Source organism: Stenella coeruleoalba, assembly GCF_951394435.1.
Source record: "Stenella coeruleoalba genome assembly, chromosome: 8".
Taxonomy (NCBI): domain Eukaryota; kingdom Metazoa; phylum Chordata; class Mammalia; order Artiodactyla; family Delphinidae; genus Stenella; species Stenella coeruleoalba.
This window is the reverse complement of record NC_137154.1, coordinates 31,601,758-31,621,235: the sequence shown is the minus strand read 5'-3', so window position 1 is coordinate 31,621,235 and position 19,478 is coordinate 31,601,758. Positions and strand designations below refer to the sequence as shown.

General features: G+C 36.1%; 1 protein-coding gene across 1 annotated transcript in view; it reads right to left on the bottom strand.

Annotated features, from left to right (window-relative positions):
* Positions 1-4,934: 4,934 nt before the first annotated feature.
* LOC307190377 (uncharacterized protein) overlaps positions 4,935-19,478 on the bottom strand; it is a gene marked incomplete at both ends in the record, with an annotated part of 73,388 nt that continues 58,844 nt past the window's right edge. The window contains 2 exons of the mRNA XM_079929546.1: positions 4,935-5,033; positions 7,275-7,323. Coding sequence (XP_079785672.1) covers positions 4,935-5,033; positions 7,275-7,323 — 148 coding nt within the window. The remainder of the gene's footprint in view (positions 5,034-7,274; positions 7,324-19,478) is intronic.

Here is a 19,478-nt window from a genome sequence, read left to right as displayed (position 1 = left end):
GATGTGCATGCTTGCTTTCCCCTCTGCCTGGAATGCTTTTTACAGACAGCATCACAACTTGTCCTTCACTTCCTTCCAGACTTTTTCTTGAAATCTTCCAGAACAACAACTTTAAAATTACAACCCCTATCCCCTCATAAAGTATCTTCCTTCCCTGCTATATATTTTTGTTCTTAGTACTTAAAACTGATTAAAATAATGTACATATATTTTACTTATTTATTTTATGTGTCATCTATTATATTACAAATTTGATGTGGGTAAAGATATCGGTTGTTCTGTCCGATAGTGTAAACTAAGTCCACAGTACCAAGTCTGCCAAATAGTAGGCCCTCAATAAATATTGTTGGATGGATAAAGAAATAGTAGTGTTACAATTAATACAGTGGCATAAGTCCATTAGGTCCTGAAAAAAAAAAAAAGAAGAGGCTACTGTCATGGTATGGCATAGCTCCATGAAGAGACCTGTGTCATTATGTCTGTGCCATATGAATTTCTAAGTCTTTTTGATTTATATGAATAGAATTTCATGTGGTTCAACCAATATGTAAAATGAGATCCTACAAAATATATGGCAGGCTGGGTAAACTGCCTATGAATAATATTAGTCAGTTGTTGTGCTTTGTTTCTCAATGCTGATTGCTTTTCACTGCTGATAGTTTACAAATATAGTTCCCAAGTTCTAAAATCTACATACTAAGTGGATATCAGTAACTCTAATGATTAGATAGGTTGCCAAATATTCAGAACCCAATCACTTGTGATTCAGCTGCACCTCTGCAACTGCCTACAGGATAAATGCTGCCATTGATATTTTAATGGTACAAAGCTTAACTCTGGCATCCATGAGCTTTTTCAGCATCAGGAACAGTGATCATTAAATGTCTTTTTCTTGTATTGTAGAAATATAAAAAGAAAAACATCAATACATCTACTAAAGATTTTGAACATTGAGTCTAGTTCTCATTTCCCCTTTATAATTCCCTTTTAAGTACTTGTCCATTGAACAGATCAGATATTTAATATTGAACAAAACTCTACAGTTTGTCTCTTTCATAGGGGTAAAAAAGAAAATAAGAAAGATTTAGCTCTTTTACTCTCCAGTGGACAATAATTACGAGTTTGATACTCATTAAAAATATCTTTAAAATAATAGGCTAATAGTCACACATCTTCTCCATTACTTATTTTCAATCTACCTTAATAATAAGATGTGGCCATTATATCCAATCTATTTTTACAAGGGCAGAAAAAAATCTACAAGTAAGATAAAAATAAGAAAAAATGGAACATCAGTGCAGAGTTCCTTGAGTCAATAAGGCATGAGAAAGGAAGAAACGTGTCCTTGTAATTTGGGGAGGCAGTTATAGATGGCATGCTGAATTGGTAATGGAAAAGAAATGATAAATGGGTGAGCAGCCAAAAAAAGGAAAAAAAAAGAAACATATTGATCTCCTGTGATGTGGTCAGCTAAGTGTTAGTTTTTTTCCATAGCAACTCTATTAGGTAAGTTTTTCTATCCCTGAATAAACTAAAGGTAAGAAACTTGTCTGAGCTATCATGTATATTACACATACAATACACATATTTTATATATTTATACCTTGTCACAAAAATGATTTGAAATAATTTTAAGAAATTGCAGCTAGTGAGCAATGGGAGTTAATTCAGAAGATATCTCTGTTTGATACCAAATACTTTGCTCTGGTAAGTAAATTATGTCATAATTCTTTAGGCAAATGAAAGTGTATCAATGACCAGATAAATATTTATTGCCTTTATTGCTTGCTAGAAAACATACCCCTTATTGGCTTTATCCTTTCTTTTTCTCACTTCTTCACTCCTTTATTGGTATTTCCTCCACTCTCAAATACACTATTTGCACTCAAAGCCTTCTAGGGTATATTTCTAGCAGAAGCCAAACTAAGACACATATTTGGCTTGATGGTCTCAATGGCCAACTCCAGCTCTATTTTTAAATGTCCTCAATACTTCAAAAGAATATGTCTAATGGCCTGACTTAAATGAATCATCTAGTAAATGTTTTCTGAATAAATTAATTGCTCTGGAGAGCTAATATAGACATCTGAAAAAAAAATAAAGAAGCCAGTTAGTACCTTCTGTAACCTTCATATTTTGAGGGAAACATGGCAGAAACTTCGACTTTAACTGAGTGTCCTGGTTGTCTGTCTGCTGCCTTCTCAGTTGACTAATACTAATGCTGCCTTCTCAGTTGACTAATACTTACGCTGCCTCTTTGTCTCCTACATTGCACTTGCCTCCAGTAATTCAATCTCTCAATGCCATTCTCTATTCTCTTGCTCATTTAGTTTGAACAATACCTAAAAAATATTCATTCCTTGAAGTCCTTGAAATTAAACCTTCAGTGCTGGGAATAAAAAGCTCTCTTTAAATTTAATAACACTGCCAGCTTTGAAAGCCTGCTCTAGGCACTGTAGCGAATATTTTTTCATTTTACATTAATAAAAAATTGAGGTAGTATAAGATTTATGTTGCAGAACAGTAACAGGCTTAGACAATTTAATTATTTTCCCCCATATGACCCAACTATTAAGTGACAGAGTCAGGTTTCAAACTTAAGCATGTATAACCCAGAGTATTTTCATTATATTATTTTCCAGAAAAACAAATATACTTATGCATACGCACACGAAGTTAAGAACAATTTGTCAACACTTTGCAGTAGGTATTCAGTATCTGTGCCCTTGTAAGTGTTGATGAATAAATACCCAATTAAGGGATCCCCCAGTTTTCCTAGTAACAGATCCATTTTTCATTAGCTGTGTTACATCAAGAGACTTATTTAATTTCTTTAGGTCTCAAAAAACAAAGCAAAAGTGGAGAGCAAATACAGTACCCACTTAATGGTACTGGTGTTAGATTTGAATGAAACAGCAAATCTGAAGAGCTTGACATGATCCCTGGAGCATAATACATCACCCCAAACTGGAAACCATTATTGTTAATGATCTGAATAAAAAGTGGTTTAATGGTACATCAAGAAGTCTTTAAAAAGACAGAGGGCATGAGCTATAAAGGTAAGAAGTTCTATTTCTAGAATAGGGAAATAATGTTCCCCTATTATCCTTGCTTAATAAAATTTAGACTCTGTTGGAGATATTTCTAGAAATTCTATCACCGATAGCTTTGATGTGATGGGTAGTATGCTGACCCAGCAGAAGGAACATTTCCTTTGGAGACAATAACCCACAGAGAATATTGTATTATAAACAAAGGTCCTTTTCACAAATGTAAATGTTGAAGGCAAGCAAATTAAAAAAATAGAAAGAAAACAAGATTTCATGATGTAGCATGAAACAAAGAAGTGTTATTAAGGTTAGATCTACTCTGCACTTACGCTACAAATCATTTTCATTCTGGTGGCAAATGCAGACACAATTCATAATAGTCTTTCTATGATACATTAGACACTAACACTATAACCATAAAGTAAGTGCAAATAAAGCAAAAAATCCATTGTCCTTCCAGGGGAGAATTTGGGAAGGCATTTTAAGCAAAGCAAAGTTGACTGCAAACAGAAAATTGTTTCGAGAAGTTAGTGCATTTTTTAATTTCTCTTATGCTTTGGAAACATTCCAATTGGGCCCTTAGTAAAATTTACATGCATTGAACATCCGTCTAAAATCACAGAGAACAGTCCTGGAAGATGCTACTCATCCTCCCAGCATGAACAATGAATTGGAGATGACTGTGTATATATACACGTAGAGTCACTGCTGGGTTGAATGTGAACGTAACACGGGTAGGCTGGACGTGCAAGCGCTTTATCTCTGACTATTCAGTACCCGCTGCCTGAATCGTTGTCCTACATCTCATCTATTCAGCAGACTCGGAAGGTAATATAATGCAATGGACTGGGGTGATTTTGTTAACTCAACTGAATCTGAAGTTAGTGTGTGGCAAACATCATCACGGTACAATACAGTGTTACACAAGGTCGAAAATGCTAACTCTGTTTGTTGTGTAAGACAGGAGGCTGCCTCAAAGCTCCTTCAAAAGGATTTCCAAACAAACACTTTCCGGAAAGCTTTCAGTTTCACCACCTTCAGAGTTTCAGGTATGCATCTGGAGCGGACTGGAGAAGAGCTGAATGGTTTTCTCATTCTCTAGACCACATGTAAATACAGAACTCTGACCTATAACCTGTGGCAACCAGCCCACCCAACCTTTGTAATAATCCACCCAAAATGGACAAAACTTAGTTGGTAACGGTCAGCTTCCTAATTTTTGCCCCCGCTTCCACTTAGCCCTTCCTTACTCAGGGGCAAATGTGCTCCCCTACACAGTCACATCGGATGCCTCGCGTCTAGTTAGCCAGTCTTCAGCTTCACCAGGCTAACGACCTCCAATCAGTGCACACCTGAAGCCTTCCCTATTTGTTCCCCCACTACAAAGCTTCCCAACTCCCCTGCCTTTTAGTCTCTGCCAAGTGATGGTGGCTGACCCCTTTGTTAAGCAAACTCTGAATAAATAATTTTTGCTTGGTCTCATTTGGGCAGTATCCATTTATTTTTACAACAGTTTTATTGAAAAGTCTCTATTGTAGCAATCAATCAACAAGATTTTACCAGGGCCTAAGCTAGATTGTAAGAGAGCATTATACTTCATTAATTCTTTCCGAAACACACAGAAACAAAGTTTGATAAAATTTTATTTTGGGATACTAAGTCTCACTGCCAGATATTTTATTTAATATTCATGACATCTCTTGAAGATAAATATTATTTACTCCATTTATGGATGAGGAAACTAAGGCTTAGAAGGCTACGTAACTATAATTGGTTTCAAAAAAAAAAAAGCTGGGATTTGGCAGAGCTAATATTTGAACACACTTCAAACTGAATCTAGAGCCAAGATCTAAATTACTCCAAGAAGGCAATACAGTGCAGTGATTAAGAGATGAACCCTGATATCAGATGGCCTGGAGTGAGTTTACTAGCTGTAGACACTAGCATAAGCTGCTTCTGCTCTTTGTTCTTTAGTTTTCTCATCTGTAAAAGGATAAAATAATTTCTATCAAAAAGGAATGCTCTGATAATTGAGTTACTTCATAGAAAGCACTTAAAATAGCTCCTGAAAGTAGAAAGTACTCAATTTATGTTAATCATGAAGAAAGAAGGAATCTGAGGAGAGGAAGAAGATATAATGTTCTGCTTTCGTCCTCTTCTCTTGGGTAGACCTTCCACTTCTCGGTGCTAGTTGTAACCCAGATACAGAATGGGTTGCTTTAAAAAAATTTCTTAGAAAGTGTTATATTATGCTGAAAAGGCTAGCCTCGGCCAAAATGAACCTAACTATTGATTTACGTTTCATACACTGGTCATAATGCTTCCATCACCCATGATGGCTAACTTCAGTGCTGTTTCCACAGGAAATGTATCCTGAGGTCCACTTCAAAAGTTGGAAATGCAGCTTCTTCTCCACCTCTCTCCCACTTCCCTAGATCTAGAGCATCTCTTCACTTCTAGGGGAGTTAGAATGATGTTTCTGCATCTCCCAGCATAGGTACAACAGTTCTTTATATACTTGAACAACTTGTTAAAAAGCATAGAGGGAAGGCTGTGTTTCTTTATCCTAACCCTCTAAATTGATTCTCCCTTACGTGTTCTCCTTGCATTGCCCTCAGAGTGATGAGAATTTAGAGGCATCCACTCTAGCACACCCTTCTGGTTCTGACTCTTTGCAAGTCTCTCAACTTAAAATAAGCTTTGAGCTTCAAAGAAAGAAGCTAGCAAAATACTTTGATTTTTCAAATTGTGTTTTATTTTGAAACCCCTCTGTGTTTCAGAGAGCATCAGTGTTAAGAAATGACTTAAAAATACTCTGTGTGTTGTTATACCTTATCAAATTTGGAAAATTTATTCTTTTTTATCTCCTTTACTTTTTGTCTGTCTTACTACTATTTCAGAGACCATCCTTGAGATTTCCCTTCACAAATAATGAAGGCTTCAAAATATCTTTAAGGAAACAAAGGGGAAAAATGTATAATTCAGTAGCACATTTTAAAATTTAATCCAAAACCCTCCTTAATATCTTGCCAGCAGATGTTTTAAGAGGCCTCAATAAATAGAGCTCATGATCAATATCATTTGTTTTGTAGATTTTCTGCGATAAATCCTGAGAATAATTGTTAGCTTGGCAATCTGAAATTAAGACCCTAGTGAAAAACTGTTTTTCTCCCATGTGATAAAAAATTGTCTATGAATAGACAGGGAGCATCTTCTCTGACTAACTGGGAAAAGAAAAGACCTTGAGGATTGAATTTTGGTTACGCTACTTGCTTGCTTTGTGACCTAGAAGAAAATATTTAAACTTCCGCATTTTAAATGGAGGGAATTAATAATTAACTTGAAATACCGTTTCTAGAATTATATAATGTACCTACCACAGTCATAGAGCATACGCCAAATCTAAGTTTCAAAAGAGTGGCTGGCTACTCCTGAATGCCCAAGTATGTGATTAGAGGGCTGGAAATTTCAGCCTCACCTCATCCTTCACCTCCACCGGAGGAGACAGGAGCTGGAGACTGAGCTCAATCACATGGCCTGTGACATAATCATACCTCAATAAAACTCTGAATCAAAGCTCAAAAATCTTCTTGGATGCTGAATATATTAATGTGCAAGGAGGGTGACACACCCTGGCACGGTAGCTCAGCATCTAGACTCCTCTCAGATTTTGCACCGTGTATCTCTTCCACTTGGCTGTTCTTGAATTGTATCCTTTATAGTAAAACTGGAATTCTAAGTATAGTGTTTTCCTGATTTCTGTAAGTCATTTGATGATGTTATTGAGACTGATGGGATCACAGAAACAAAATTCATAGCTGGCTGGTTAGAAGTACAGGTGACCCTGAGCTTTGTGGCTGATGAGTGAAGTGAGGTAGTCTCCTGGAGGATTTGACCTTTTAAACCTCTGGAGTTTGGCACCAACTCCAGGTAGTTAGTGCCTGAATTGAAATGAATTGCAGAACACCAGCTGGTGTCAGAGAATTGGGTTAGTAATAAAATAATAATATGATACTCAATGACCTCCCTACCAAGTGAAGAGTTTGAGTATCAGAGAACATAGCCAAAGGGGAACATGTGAATCAGGTTGCTCAAAAAGACAAATCAATGTGATTTTGGAAGAATGTACCTTGCTTCACATATATAGTTTGTCTAAGATTTTGCAACACTAAAATGCTATTACCTCTAAGAAATGTGACTACTTAAGTCCCCAGCCTCACTCACCAGACTTGACTCCAAATCAGCTGCAAGTGCGTTCAAAAACAGACCGGTCCTGTAAACACAGAATTGTGCCATATTTGAGAAAATTCAGAATAATTTGCTTAAGGAAAAGCTGGAGTTTGTGGAGGGAAATGCACCTCCTAAGCATCTCTAAGCAGCAGAAAATGGGGATCATTAACCTCTCACAGATAATGAGAACATGGCCACAGTCACTGCATGCCATGCTTTCTGGAACTGCTGGGGTTGTGCTGGCACGTACAGAACATACAGAGAGGCTGTACATCTTGACGGAGATAATGCAGGTAGATGTTGACAATTAGTTCCTTTAATGTCAATACAGTCTACATCACTGTATTTGTTCATGTCTCCCTAATCTCAAAGTCCTAAATCTAAATTAAACAAGCAACTGTACAAGTAGAGGAGGGAAATGACATCCTGATCATATACTGACAGAGTAGCACCCTGTATTCCTAGAAAATACTCAGGCTTCAGAGTCACAAGATGTGATTTCAAGTTACTGTCACTTAGTAGTGAGATTTGTGCTAAGTCACTTAAATTCTACGTCTCAAATTTTTAATTGATAAAATAGGGGTTAATAAATTATATCTCACATGGTTTAGAGGAGTTAAATGAAATAAGCTCATGGAAGTGATCTGTGAGATGCAAAGCTCTCTACACAATTTTGACATTTATTATTTTTATTTTCCTCTTAGTCACATAAACTACATGCTTTTTTATGCTGTAAATATCAGATACTGGTAGAGATTAATTAATAAACTTCCAGGCATAAAAATAAACATTACTAACTTTTTACCAATTTTCAGCAAAATGAAGTCAGAATAAGACAAAAAGCAGTAACAAAGAGGAGAAAGAATATTCCCAACATATCTGAAGATCTGAGGTTACTTTTATGTGACGAGATATAATATTAATAGTAAAAATAGTAAAAAAAAAAAAAAGTTAAAAATACTAAAAATATTAATAGTACATGGAAGCAACCTAAGTGTCCATCAACAGAGAAATGGATAAAACAGATATTGTAAACATATACAATGGAATGAATACTACTCAGCCATAAAAAAGAATGAAATTCTGCCATTTGAACAACATGGATGGACCTAGAGGGTATTATGCTTAGTGAAATAAGTCAGACAGAGAAAGAAAAATACAGTATGTTATTACTTATACGTGGGATCTAAAAAATAAACTAGTGAATATAACAGAAACAGATTCACAGATATAGAGAACAAACTAGTAGGTTACTAGTGGGGAGAGGGAAAGGAGGAGGGGCAAGATAGGTATAGGGAATTTAGAGGTACAAATTACTATGTCAAGATAGGTATAAGGAATTTAGAGGTACAAACTACTACATATAAAATAAATAAGCTACAGGATATATTATATAGCACAGAAAAATACAGTCATTAACTTATAATAACTTTAAATAGAGTATAACCTATAAAAATATTGAATCATTATAAGTACATATGAAACTAATATAATATTATAAATTAACTATACTTCAATAAAAAATAAAAAAATTAAATTTAAGAATAAAAGATAAAAATATTAATAGTAAAAAAGTTAAAAAAATAATGTCACCCTATTTCCTAAAGTTTTATCATTAAAAATTATGCATACTACCCATGTGTCACCATGTTTGTACCAGATTTATGGTTCAGAATCAAAATTTAGAAGCTATCATTTATAAAAAAAGAGTACTGTGGAAAGTGCATTATGCTAGAAATTAAAATAACTTAAATTTAGCACTACTTTTGGGGTTAGCATTGAAAATGTTTAATTTTTCTCTGCCAATTACTCAAAAATATGACATGATTATTCATGTCAAATGATCCCAAACATATTAAACCTTCAAACCTCTATGGTATTTAGAATTTGCTTCTAGAATCTAGAATCAAGGTTAGTATAATAGGCATATTTATTCTTCCATTCTGTTAACAACATAACATTTTTATTACTTTAATCAACATGTGCTTTCACATCCACACTTTATTTGACCCTTAAAATTAAGCCAGTGAGAAAAGTGGGATAGAGAATACTATTCCCACCTTTTAAATGAGAAAGTTAGGTATAAACTAACACAAACAGATTAAATACTTTATTTGTGCAAATCACAGCATTCCAAATTGTTTTGACTCCATAATAGTTTACAGAGCATTATGTCCTTCTCCATTCCAAAATGGTATCTATCAAAATGTAAGTGAATATTCAGTTCAAGTGAGTAAACAAAATGTCCAGGAGTCCAAGGTTGGGGTTTTTGATTTTCACTACGTCTGATAATTTCTTTTGGTTTCTCTGTCATGGACCCCAATCCCAGTTATTCTGAATATAGAAACCACTGGGCAGCATCAAGATCATGTGAATTTCTGAAGATGAATAAGTGTACCCTCATCACTCACTACTGGAAACTAAACTCAAAAAGCACAACTCGGCCGATTAGAAGATTAATATGTACACACATGGAACACAGCATCTAGTCTTGTCATTTTGACTTCTGCTGAGTCTGAGTTTAATGGGTTTTCTTCTCAAGCTCTTGGTTTGACAGCTAAAGGGAATCTCTACAATACTAACAGGGTTAGGCTCTTGAGTTAGACTCTTAACCTTGTGCTTAAGATCCGATGGATATCTTGACATTTTAAAAGCATCCCTTCTAGCTCAGGTTATTTGAAATGAGAAATCTAAGGCCAGAGTTAATGAAAATAGATTCCACTTTTCTCTCAAACTTGGTGTTAGGACAACTGTATGTTTCTCTCCTTTCTAACAATACATGATTAATGATCATCTGAGCACAAAAAAGAAAGGAGAAATGTTAGCAAATGTAACTCACTGTGACAATGTTTGAAACAGCTATAACATCAAGGCAGCTAGTAAAAAGCATGTTAGAACAGCTGTTGCTAGTTTGTTTTTTTTTTTTCATCAAGTTAGCATCAGGGCTATCCATAAAACTCTTCTCAACCACAACCAATCCATGAGCAGAGGGTATCCACAGGCATTTTCAGGAGGTCAGTAGCTGCAGCTCATGTTTCCATGTGAGGGCAGTGCCCAGAAGCACACATACAGCCCTGCAGGTTTACTCAAAATCATTTACCAAAAAATCAGAACAGAAAATTATAAAGAAAATCAATATAAAATAAAGCAAGATGCTATTAAGCAGAAAAGCCCTATAATTTAAGGTCAAACTATTAAAAAAAGAGAGTAAAGTCTCAAGAATTAATATGTTAACAATGGCATAAACGAAACTAAACAATCTGATCTACTCCACTGCGCCACTGTTGGACTTAAATCAAAACAGGGCACAAAATCTCTTCGGAATAAAGTAAAATGAAATAACTTGTCTAAAATTGGTATGTTGAAGAGTAAATATCCAAACTTAGGTTCTTCTGACTGCAAAGTCAAAACAGTTCTTGCCACAGCAGTTTGCTTTTCACTCAGGAATACTGACCAGGGATCAGGTAGATCAAATTTAAAGCACTGGAATCAGTCAAAGGAGAGCAAAGACAGGAATTCTCAGGAATGCAAAGGAACCAGAGTCAAAAACATGATTGAGAATCAATAAAAAATAATCTATGAAATCATCTATGGGGCTTCCCTGGTGGCGCAGTGGTTGAGAGTCCGCCTGCTGATGCAGGGGACATGGGTTCGTGCCCCGGTCCGGGAAGATCCCACATGCCGCGGAGCGGCTGGGCCCGTGAGCCATGGCCGCTGAGCCTGCGCGTCCGGAGCCTGTGCTCCGCAACGGGAGAGGCCACAACAGCGAGAGGCCCGCGGACCGCAAAAAAAAAAAAAAAAAAAAAAAATCATCTATGGATAACATATGTAATGTATATATGCCATTTACCTAATGTATACATGTAAAACATGTATAGATGCGTACATATATATAGCTATAATCAAAACGTAAATTAATTTCAAAGGAAGTTTGATTTTTAAAACACAAAAGCAATTTTAGTTTCCAGAATAAAGCAGAATGAGACAAGCACAGAACTGTAATCTAGGAGTCAATCACAAAGGTCCTTATCAGATTTTGCAAGTATTTTGACCTTTACTCTGAATGATATGAGAGGCCACTACAGAGTTTTGAGGGGAAGAATGACATATATAACTTAAAGTTCAATAAAATTCCTCTGATTCCTATGTTAAGGAGGGATGAGGTGGATTCCAAAAGACCAATTAGGATGTTACCATAACAATCCAGAGAAAGAATGGTGGCTAGACCAACACAGCAGTGTTGAAGGTGAAACAGGATTGCTTGATGGACCCACTGTAGGGTATGAGAGAAAGAGAAGTGTCAAAAATGATGCTCAGTTTTGTTTTGTTGCTTTGTTTGGTTTTGTCTAAGTAACTTCCACAGATGAGGAATCCTGTGGGAGGAATAGGTTGGTAGAGTGCCAATGATTCTGGTGGTTCACTTGTAATCGTTGGAAGTGGCCTTGAGCAAGAAAGATGAATGAATAAATGCAGCATATTGTTTCACTGAAGGGGTTTCCCAGTCACAGGATCTTCTTATGAACTGAGTTTTGTACACACAGCACATACAGGCAGTGATAATAGTGATTATGCTGAAGCCCCAGGGATAGCACCATCAAGTGTGCTGTTTGGAGGAACTAATTTTATGAGCAGTAAAGAACAATTATCAAATGCAAAGCCTTACCTTCCCTGTCTCATGATAACACTTAAAAATCGAACATCCTGTGAAAGGATAAAAAAGGGAGGTGGAGGACCAGTAAAACTTTACAAACTAGGAATAAGTAAATTAGGACCATTAATTAAGAACCTACCCTAGCAGCATGACCCTAACACCTCTCACTGATTCATTATTAACAGTTATACATGGAAAATCATCTAAGATGTAACCTTTTTCCCAATTTTAAATTACATAAAAACAAGAAAACTAAATAATGATTGTGAAAAGAGCTAACATGAATAATGCTGACCTTGCCTTGGGTCTTTTCTAAGCACTTCCACACATACACCCTTTCTGTCCTCATATTAAACCCATGAGGTAGAGAGTATGATTATCTCTGTTTTCCAGATAAAAGAACTGATGTAAAGAATTGCCTAAAATAAATGAATATTAAAAAAAATTTAAGATATGTATCAACCACCAAAAAAAAAAAAAAAAAAAGAATTTCCCATAAACTGAGGTGCTGAATTTACTAGAATCAATATTCAGCTCAGTCTCCTTGAACTGTAGCAGTTGAATCTATCCTAATGAAAATTGATCTTCAAAATGATGAACTCAAGACCCTGCAAAAGGCTTAAATTTTCAAGGAATTCATTGTTAACGAAAATTAAACATTTGGGGTTTTAGAAAGATTACAACTTATAGCCGTTTGTGGAAGATGGGGAGGAAAGGAAGTAGACTGAGCTTGTGTTACTTATGTTAACAAGGACATTTGATTGACCCAGATACTCATGTCAAAACCTCTGATTAACTGGCAATGAATTGAATAAGCAATTCTGTCAATTTAGTCATATTTTAGTGACAGATATGGCTTCTTGATAATTTAAATTCTCTCAAGGAACATAAAAACTTTATTTTCCTCTTCACCAATATTGTGTTTACTTTGTAAAAGTTCAGTTTGTCACAAAAAGTAACTAAGAAAATGTAGGTGAATAACAGATAACTAGGATAAAGATGATTTTTCTTATCACTAAGCACAGAAAGAAAACATAATCAATTGATTTTAATATTCTGTCGGTAATATAAATCTTTAGTGATGCCCACCCCCTCAAAAATATAGAAAATATTAGCAAACTAAAGAGGAGGGTTCAGATGATACAAAAAACAGGTGTTTACCAAGAATATTTGATTAGAGAAAAAAATTATGTTACATTAAGTGTGACAGAACAGATACAAATCTATTTATGGTGGAATTCCAATCATATTTTAAAAAATACGTAAAATATGCCAGCATATCTTAAGTACTTATTTGTATGGTGAGAAAAGGGAACATAATATTCTGTAAGTTTCTTTAAGTGCTTTGCTCCTAAGGGAACACATTTTACCACTGTTATTTGGAAAATAAGTTGCTCCTCAAAGTGTCTTAATAAACATTTTAAAACAATGTATCCTAGTAAAACATATAATATGCCTTTTTCTTTAGGTTTCCACAAGTGAGCTGAATATTACAATCTCTTCACAGCCCTGAAATATTTTTGAGGGGTTAGACTGAAAAAATAATTTCCCAGGTGTCAGTGGGTGACAAATGCTCCCACCAAGTGAATACAGGTTAAATGCAAAGATGTGCTCAGTATCACAACTCACAACTTTAGCTGGAGAACCAAAACTCATAGTGTAAACTCAAGTAACTACACTTGGATAATGCGTAAAAGAAACTGTAAGCATAGTTTCTGTGGGTAATAGCTAATGCCAATTTGAAATGAAGTGTTTACAGGGAGAAATCAAACGCTCGTGAAAAGAGCCTTACTTCTGTAAGCCTAGGACTTCCCATCTGTAAAAGGATCAGGATGTCTCCTCTAGGTCTGATCACTTAGATACTATCACTTAATGAGAATCCTAGCCACAATTTGATTACCAAACATAATGATTTATTTGTTTTAAATGAGTTACTTTGCCTTTATTATAGTCATATAATAATGACACATTGTGAGTAGAAAAGGCCATCCAGGTCTTATTGTCAAGCTCAGTAAAATTCCTAATGAAATGTCAGGCTCTTCTACAGATCTATCATTAATACTCTTAAGTAAATCAGTCTTAATATACCTTTATCCACCAGCCTACTTATTAAATTTAAATTCCTTCCTTCCTACCTCCCTTCCTCCCTTCTAGGGATCCAATTTTTCCTCTTTTATCACCTAGAGTATTTCTACTGATTGCACAGTTGAAGACGGCCAGCATCACCTAGTTACACACCACCCATTGGCAAGGGGAGACAGGAAATGGAAGACCAGTAGCATTCTGTTAATGGTACGATTAACAGTATGACTCAGAGGTTGTACCAATCATATCTGATCAATTCTAGCTGCCAAAACTTAATATGTGGTAATGCCCAATTGCAATGGAGGATAGGAGGCTAATAATTATAGTCTCTAGTTAAGCTATATAAGCCCAGCTAAAACTTAGATGTTCTATTACCAAATGGAAGACCAGGAGAATGGACACTGGTGTATATGTATGTATGTATGTATGTATGTATGTATGTATGTGTGTATATATATATATATATATATATATATTTAGCTGTCACATTACCTTATTTTAAAGTCAAGTTTCTGGGATTCAAGGGAAGGAAGGGATGGCAGAAAACATGTGAGCACTCCTTACAAAATTCTAAGTAGCACTAATTTTAGGATTCTGCCTTTATAATTCACTTCTTTTGGGCAATACATTACACAACATCTGTCTTTTTGTTTTTTAACCTTGAGCCTTTTGTGTCCCTGAAATTATATCTACAGGCCTTAATTTGAGAAAAATAATTTTACAAGCAAACATTATTTTAAGAAAAAGTATTTCATTTGTCAATTATCAATGCATATTTTTTAACTAGTAAAATGTTACCATGCATAGCAGGGCAGGGCAGTCATTTTATTAAGAACCAATTTCTCAGAATTGAAAATTAACAGACTCCTGTTTGGAAACAGGATTAGGTGACATCTGTAGTCAAAAGAGGTTTGATTTCTATAAAAATCATATCCAAACATCAATATTCCCCAGATGGAACTGCAATAAGAAAAAAGTCTGATCTTGTTTGGAGCAAAAGTATAGTGCCATTCAATGAAAAACCCAGAGTAGCAGCTCTTCACCCTGCAACAGAAGTACATTCTTATCTAGAAAAGAATGCATGGGAAGATAAGAAGAGTAGCATTCAATGTGTCAGATAATTCTTTATACAGAAAATAATGAATGGCTTCTTTTCACTTAGCTGTGGTACGAAGAGTGAGTCCCAAATCTGGACTTTTCCTGTTAAAATCCATATGTCATATTTATCAGGACTACAAATTATTTAAGTTCCAGCTTTAAGATATGAACCATGCCCACTGACCATTAGCGTTTGGTTCTAACACCCCAACTAGTACTACAGAACTATCTCTTTCTCATTGGATACAGTCTGGTAGGACCAATTAATCAGCAGTCCTTCTTTAATCTGTATATCAAAAGAATAAATGATATATAGACAAGACCAAGGATGTTCTTTCCTTGTAATTAAAATGAAGATGGTTGGAGGCACGGTAGCTATATGCATACCAGACTTCACTACACCACTCCAGAAGCAGCTTCTTCCCAACCTTTCAGAGTTAACGGACTAGCAGCCTTCCCATCACTTCTATGAAATCCTTATCTATGCAATGAAGTTCCTCTTACCTAAATTTAAAAAGTACAGATTCTCTCCGGGCTATTGTAAATAGAGCTGCAATGAACATTTTGGTACATGACTCTTTTTGAATTTCGGTTTTCTCAGGGTATATGCCCAGTAGTGGGATTGCTGGGTCATATGGTAGTTCTATTTTTAGTTTTTTAAGGAACCTCCATACTGTTCTCCATAGTGGCTGAACCAATTCACATTCCCACCAGCAGTGCAAGAGTGTTCCCTTTTCTCCACACCCTCTCCAGCATTTATTGTTTCTAGATTTTTTGATGATGGCCATTCTGACTGGTGTGAGATGATATCTCATTGTAGTTTTGATTTGCATTTCTCTAATGATTAATGATGTTGCGCATTCTTTCATGTGTTTGTTGGCAGTCTGTATATCTTCTTTGGAGAAATGTCTATTTAGGTCTTCATCGGATGAATGGATAAAGAAGATGTGGCACATATATACAATGGAATATTACTCAGCCATAAAAAGAAACGAAATTGAGCTATTTGTAATGAGGTGGATAGACCTAGAGTCTGTCATACAGAGTGAAGTAAGTCAGAAAGAAAAAGACAAATACCGTATGCTAACACATATATATGGAATTTAAGAAAAAAAAAATGTCATGAAGAACCTAGGGGTAAGGCAGGAATAAAGACACAGACCTCCTAGAGAACGGACTTGAGGTTATGGGGAGGGGGAAGGGTGAGCTGTGACAGTGCGAGAGAGAGTCATGGACATATACACACTAACAAACGTAGTAAGGTAGATAGCTAGTGGGAAGCAGCCGCATGGCACAGGGATATTGGCTCGGTGCTTTGTGACAGCCTGGAGGGGTGGGATAGGAAGGGTGGGAGGGAGGGAGACGCAAGAGGGAAGCGATATGGGAACATACGTATATGTATAACTGATTCACTTTGTTATAAAGCAGAAACTAACACACCATTGTAAAGCAATTATACCCCAATAAAGATGTTAAAAAAAAAAAAAAAAAGTACAGATTCTCAAGTCCCAAGTCAGGTCTACCTACTGAGGCAGAATCATTAAAGAGATTTTAGTACTCTCAATATCAATACATATGATTGATGGTACCCACTCAGCACCACCCGCTGACTAGCATTTGGCATTCTCTCCTTAACAGCCTTGTACCCACATCAGTATCACTTGGAAGTTTTTAGAAATTTATAATCTGAGTCCTCACCCTGGATCTACTGAAATAAAACAGCACTTTCACAAGATTCCCAGGTTTGAGAATCAGTATTGGGGACAACAGTTTCGGGAAGAAAAAAAAAAAGAGTGTTGGAGTTGGGATGGCACTACATCCAGTGTGGGATGTATGGTTTTAGATAAGCCCAGAGGTCCTTTGGTATGTGAACTTTCCCTAAAATGGCAACTTCTTTATAACTTGTTTTTTGTTTGTTTGTTTGTTTGTTTTTGCAGTACGTGGGCCTCTCACTCTTGTGGCCTCTCCCGTTGCGGAGCACAGGCTCTGGACAAGCAGGCTTAGCAGCCATGGCTCACGGGCCCAGCTACTCCGCGGCATGTGGGATCTTCCCGGACCGGGGCACGAACCTGTGTCCCCTGCATCGGCAGGCGGACTCTCAACCACTGCGCCATCAGGGAAGCCCAATAACTTCTGTTTTTGTTTTACTTGCTTTACTTGCTTAGGACTTTAAAGACTCTTGGAATGCAAGTTTCACTGACTAAGGAACTAAAAAGCTCCATGTGATGTTATCTTCTCTAACTTTCAGACATAGGTCAGAAGGGTCTTGATATGGTTTTGAGGGACCTTATATGATGGTTCAATCTACTTAAAAAATGGCAGAAATTCTACTTTAGTGCACAGTTTAAAACATCACTAAGCTCCTTCAAAGTTGAAATAAATCTGGGTTTTAACCTGAGAAAGCATGGGGAGTTTTATACACAGGAGGGAAAAAGCGGAAAGGGGAGAACAGGCAGAAATAGAGGCAAGAGTTGGCCGATGATTGAAATTACGTTCAAAGGAGAGAGGAAAAATGTGTTGATTCCTCAGTCAGGCTTAAAGTAAAAGAATCTGGAAGAGGAAATACAGTGACTTCAGCTCAAACAAGATTTTCACTTAACAGGGCACTAACTCTGTAGGCAGGAAGCCTGGGTTCAAATCCCAGCTCCAATATTTTCTAGCTGTTAGATACTGGGGAGCTACTTAACCTTTATAACCTTCAATTTCCTTATTTATAAACGGTGACTAAGAATACTTAAGGGGAATTTGGGGGGTCCTAGCCTAAACTTGGATTTAGTACATTATTAAAAACAACTAAATGAAAGAGGACAATGCAGAACCGATGCTGAAAATGTTCCATGGACTAAGAATTACTATTAACCAATGTAATTATGGGTAACAGTTACCTGTCTTTGCAAAGTAGAGCTCTTTTGATGGAGTTACATTTGATAGAGAAAATTCTTAGACTTATTTCCTGCATACTGAACTCTTTCTGTATTAATAAGGACAGGCTGCCCGGATGATTCCTTAAGTAGATAATCATAGCATTAAATGGAGACTGCTAGGGCAGTCTTTGCAAACAAACTGGTCTGAAACTGTATTGTTACACAGCCATCAAATATAACTGTCTTAATACCACAAACAATAATTTTTATGTTGATAAAGGAACTTTTGAGGTATCAACCTTGTGTTATTTGGCTTTCTTAGTTGTGTGTAATAGATGCAAAATCCTCTGCTGTCATTCCTTCCAAAGGCCACCTTTTTCATGAAGCCTTCAGTGGTTACCACACCTGGATAAGATGCTGCCCTCGTTTGACCATGTACAGCATTTCATTACATTTTATTTTATTATAATACTTATCCCAATCTGTTTTATACTGAAGTAATTGACATGCATTTTACAAATGCTATATCATGCTATATATTATTATGTGGATGATATAACAGATAAATACTAATCTTGACTAAGAAAGGGATTATTCTGTATATTTTAAATTTAATAATTTTCTATTCTTTTGTAGAATCTAGTAAAGTGCTGAGAAAATATTAGGAATTCAGTATAGATTTATTTTTTAAATGTCTGGATAAATGAACCTTACTATATGTGTATGTTAAATAAGAAATATTAATGGAGTATTCCATAGACAGTCTTCCATCAAATAAAATGTTTCCTCTTTACCTATTCATTAAAATTGTTGTTTGCCTAAAATACACACTAAGTAGAGATGTGCTAAGGTAAACTTTATTTTATTTATTTATTTATTTTTGGCTCTGTTGGGTCTTCGTTGCTGTGCGCAGGTTTTCTCTAGTTGTGGCGAGCAGGGGCTACTGTTCATTGTGGTGTGTGTGCTTCTCATTGTGGTGGCTTCTCTTGTTGTGGAGCATGGGCTCTAGGCCTGTGGGCTTCAGTAGTTGTGGCACGCGGGATCTAGACTGCAGCCTCAGTAGTTGTGGCGCACGGGCTTTGTTGCTCTGTGGCATGTGGGATCCTCCCGGACCAGGGCTCAAACCCGTGTGCCTTGCATTGGCAGGCAGACTCCTAACCACTGCACCACCAGGGAAGCTCATGAAGGTAAACTTTAAATACTATATACGTTATTAACCAAAGCAACGAATTACCCAGAACTTCTCAAGATTCACCACTTAAGATGGGCAAAAATGAAATAAAGTAAATCACAGTGATAAAATCATTCAAAAACATCTAAGTCATGTCTTGGACTCAGTATATAAGTGACTCAAACTCCTACCCCTATTTCATCTGCAGACATGAGAATCCACTTTCAGAATGATGATCCTGAAGCATTCTATCACATTATGAAATAACCCATCGTCTTCACTTCAAAGCATTTAATGAGACAAGAACATAGAATAATTTATTGTAGAGA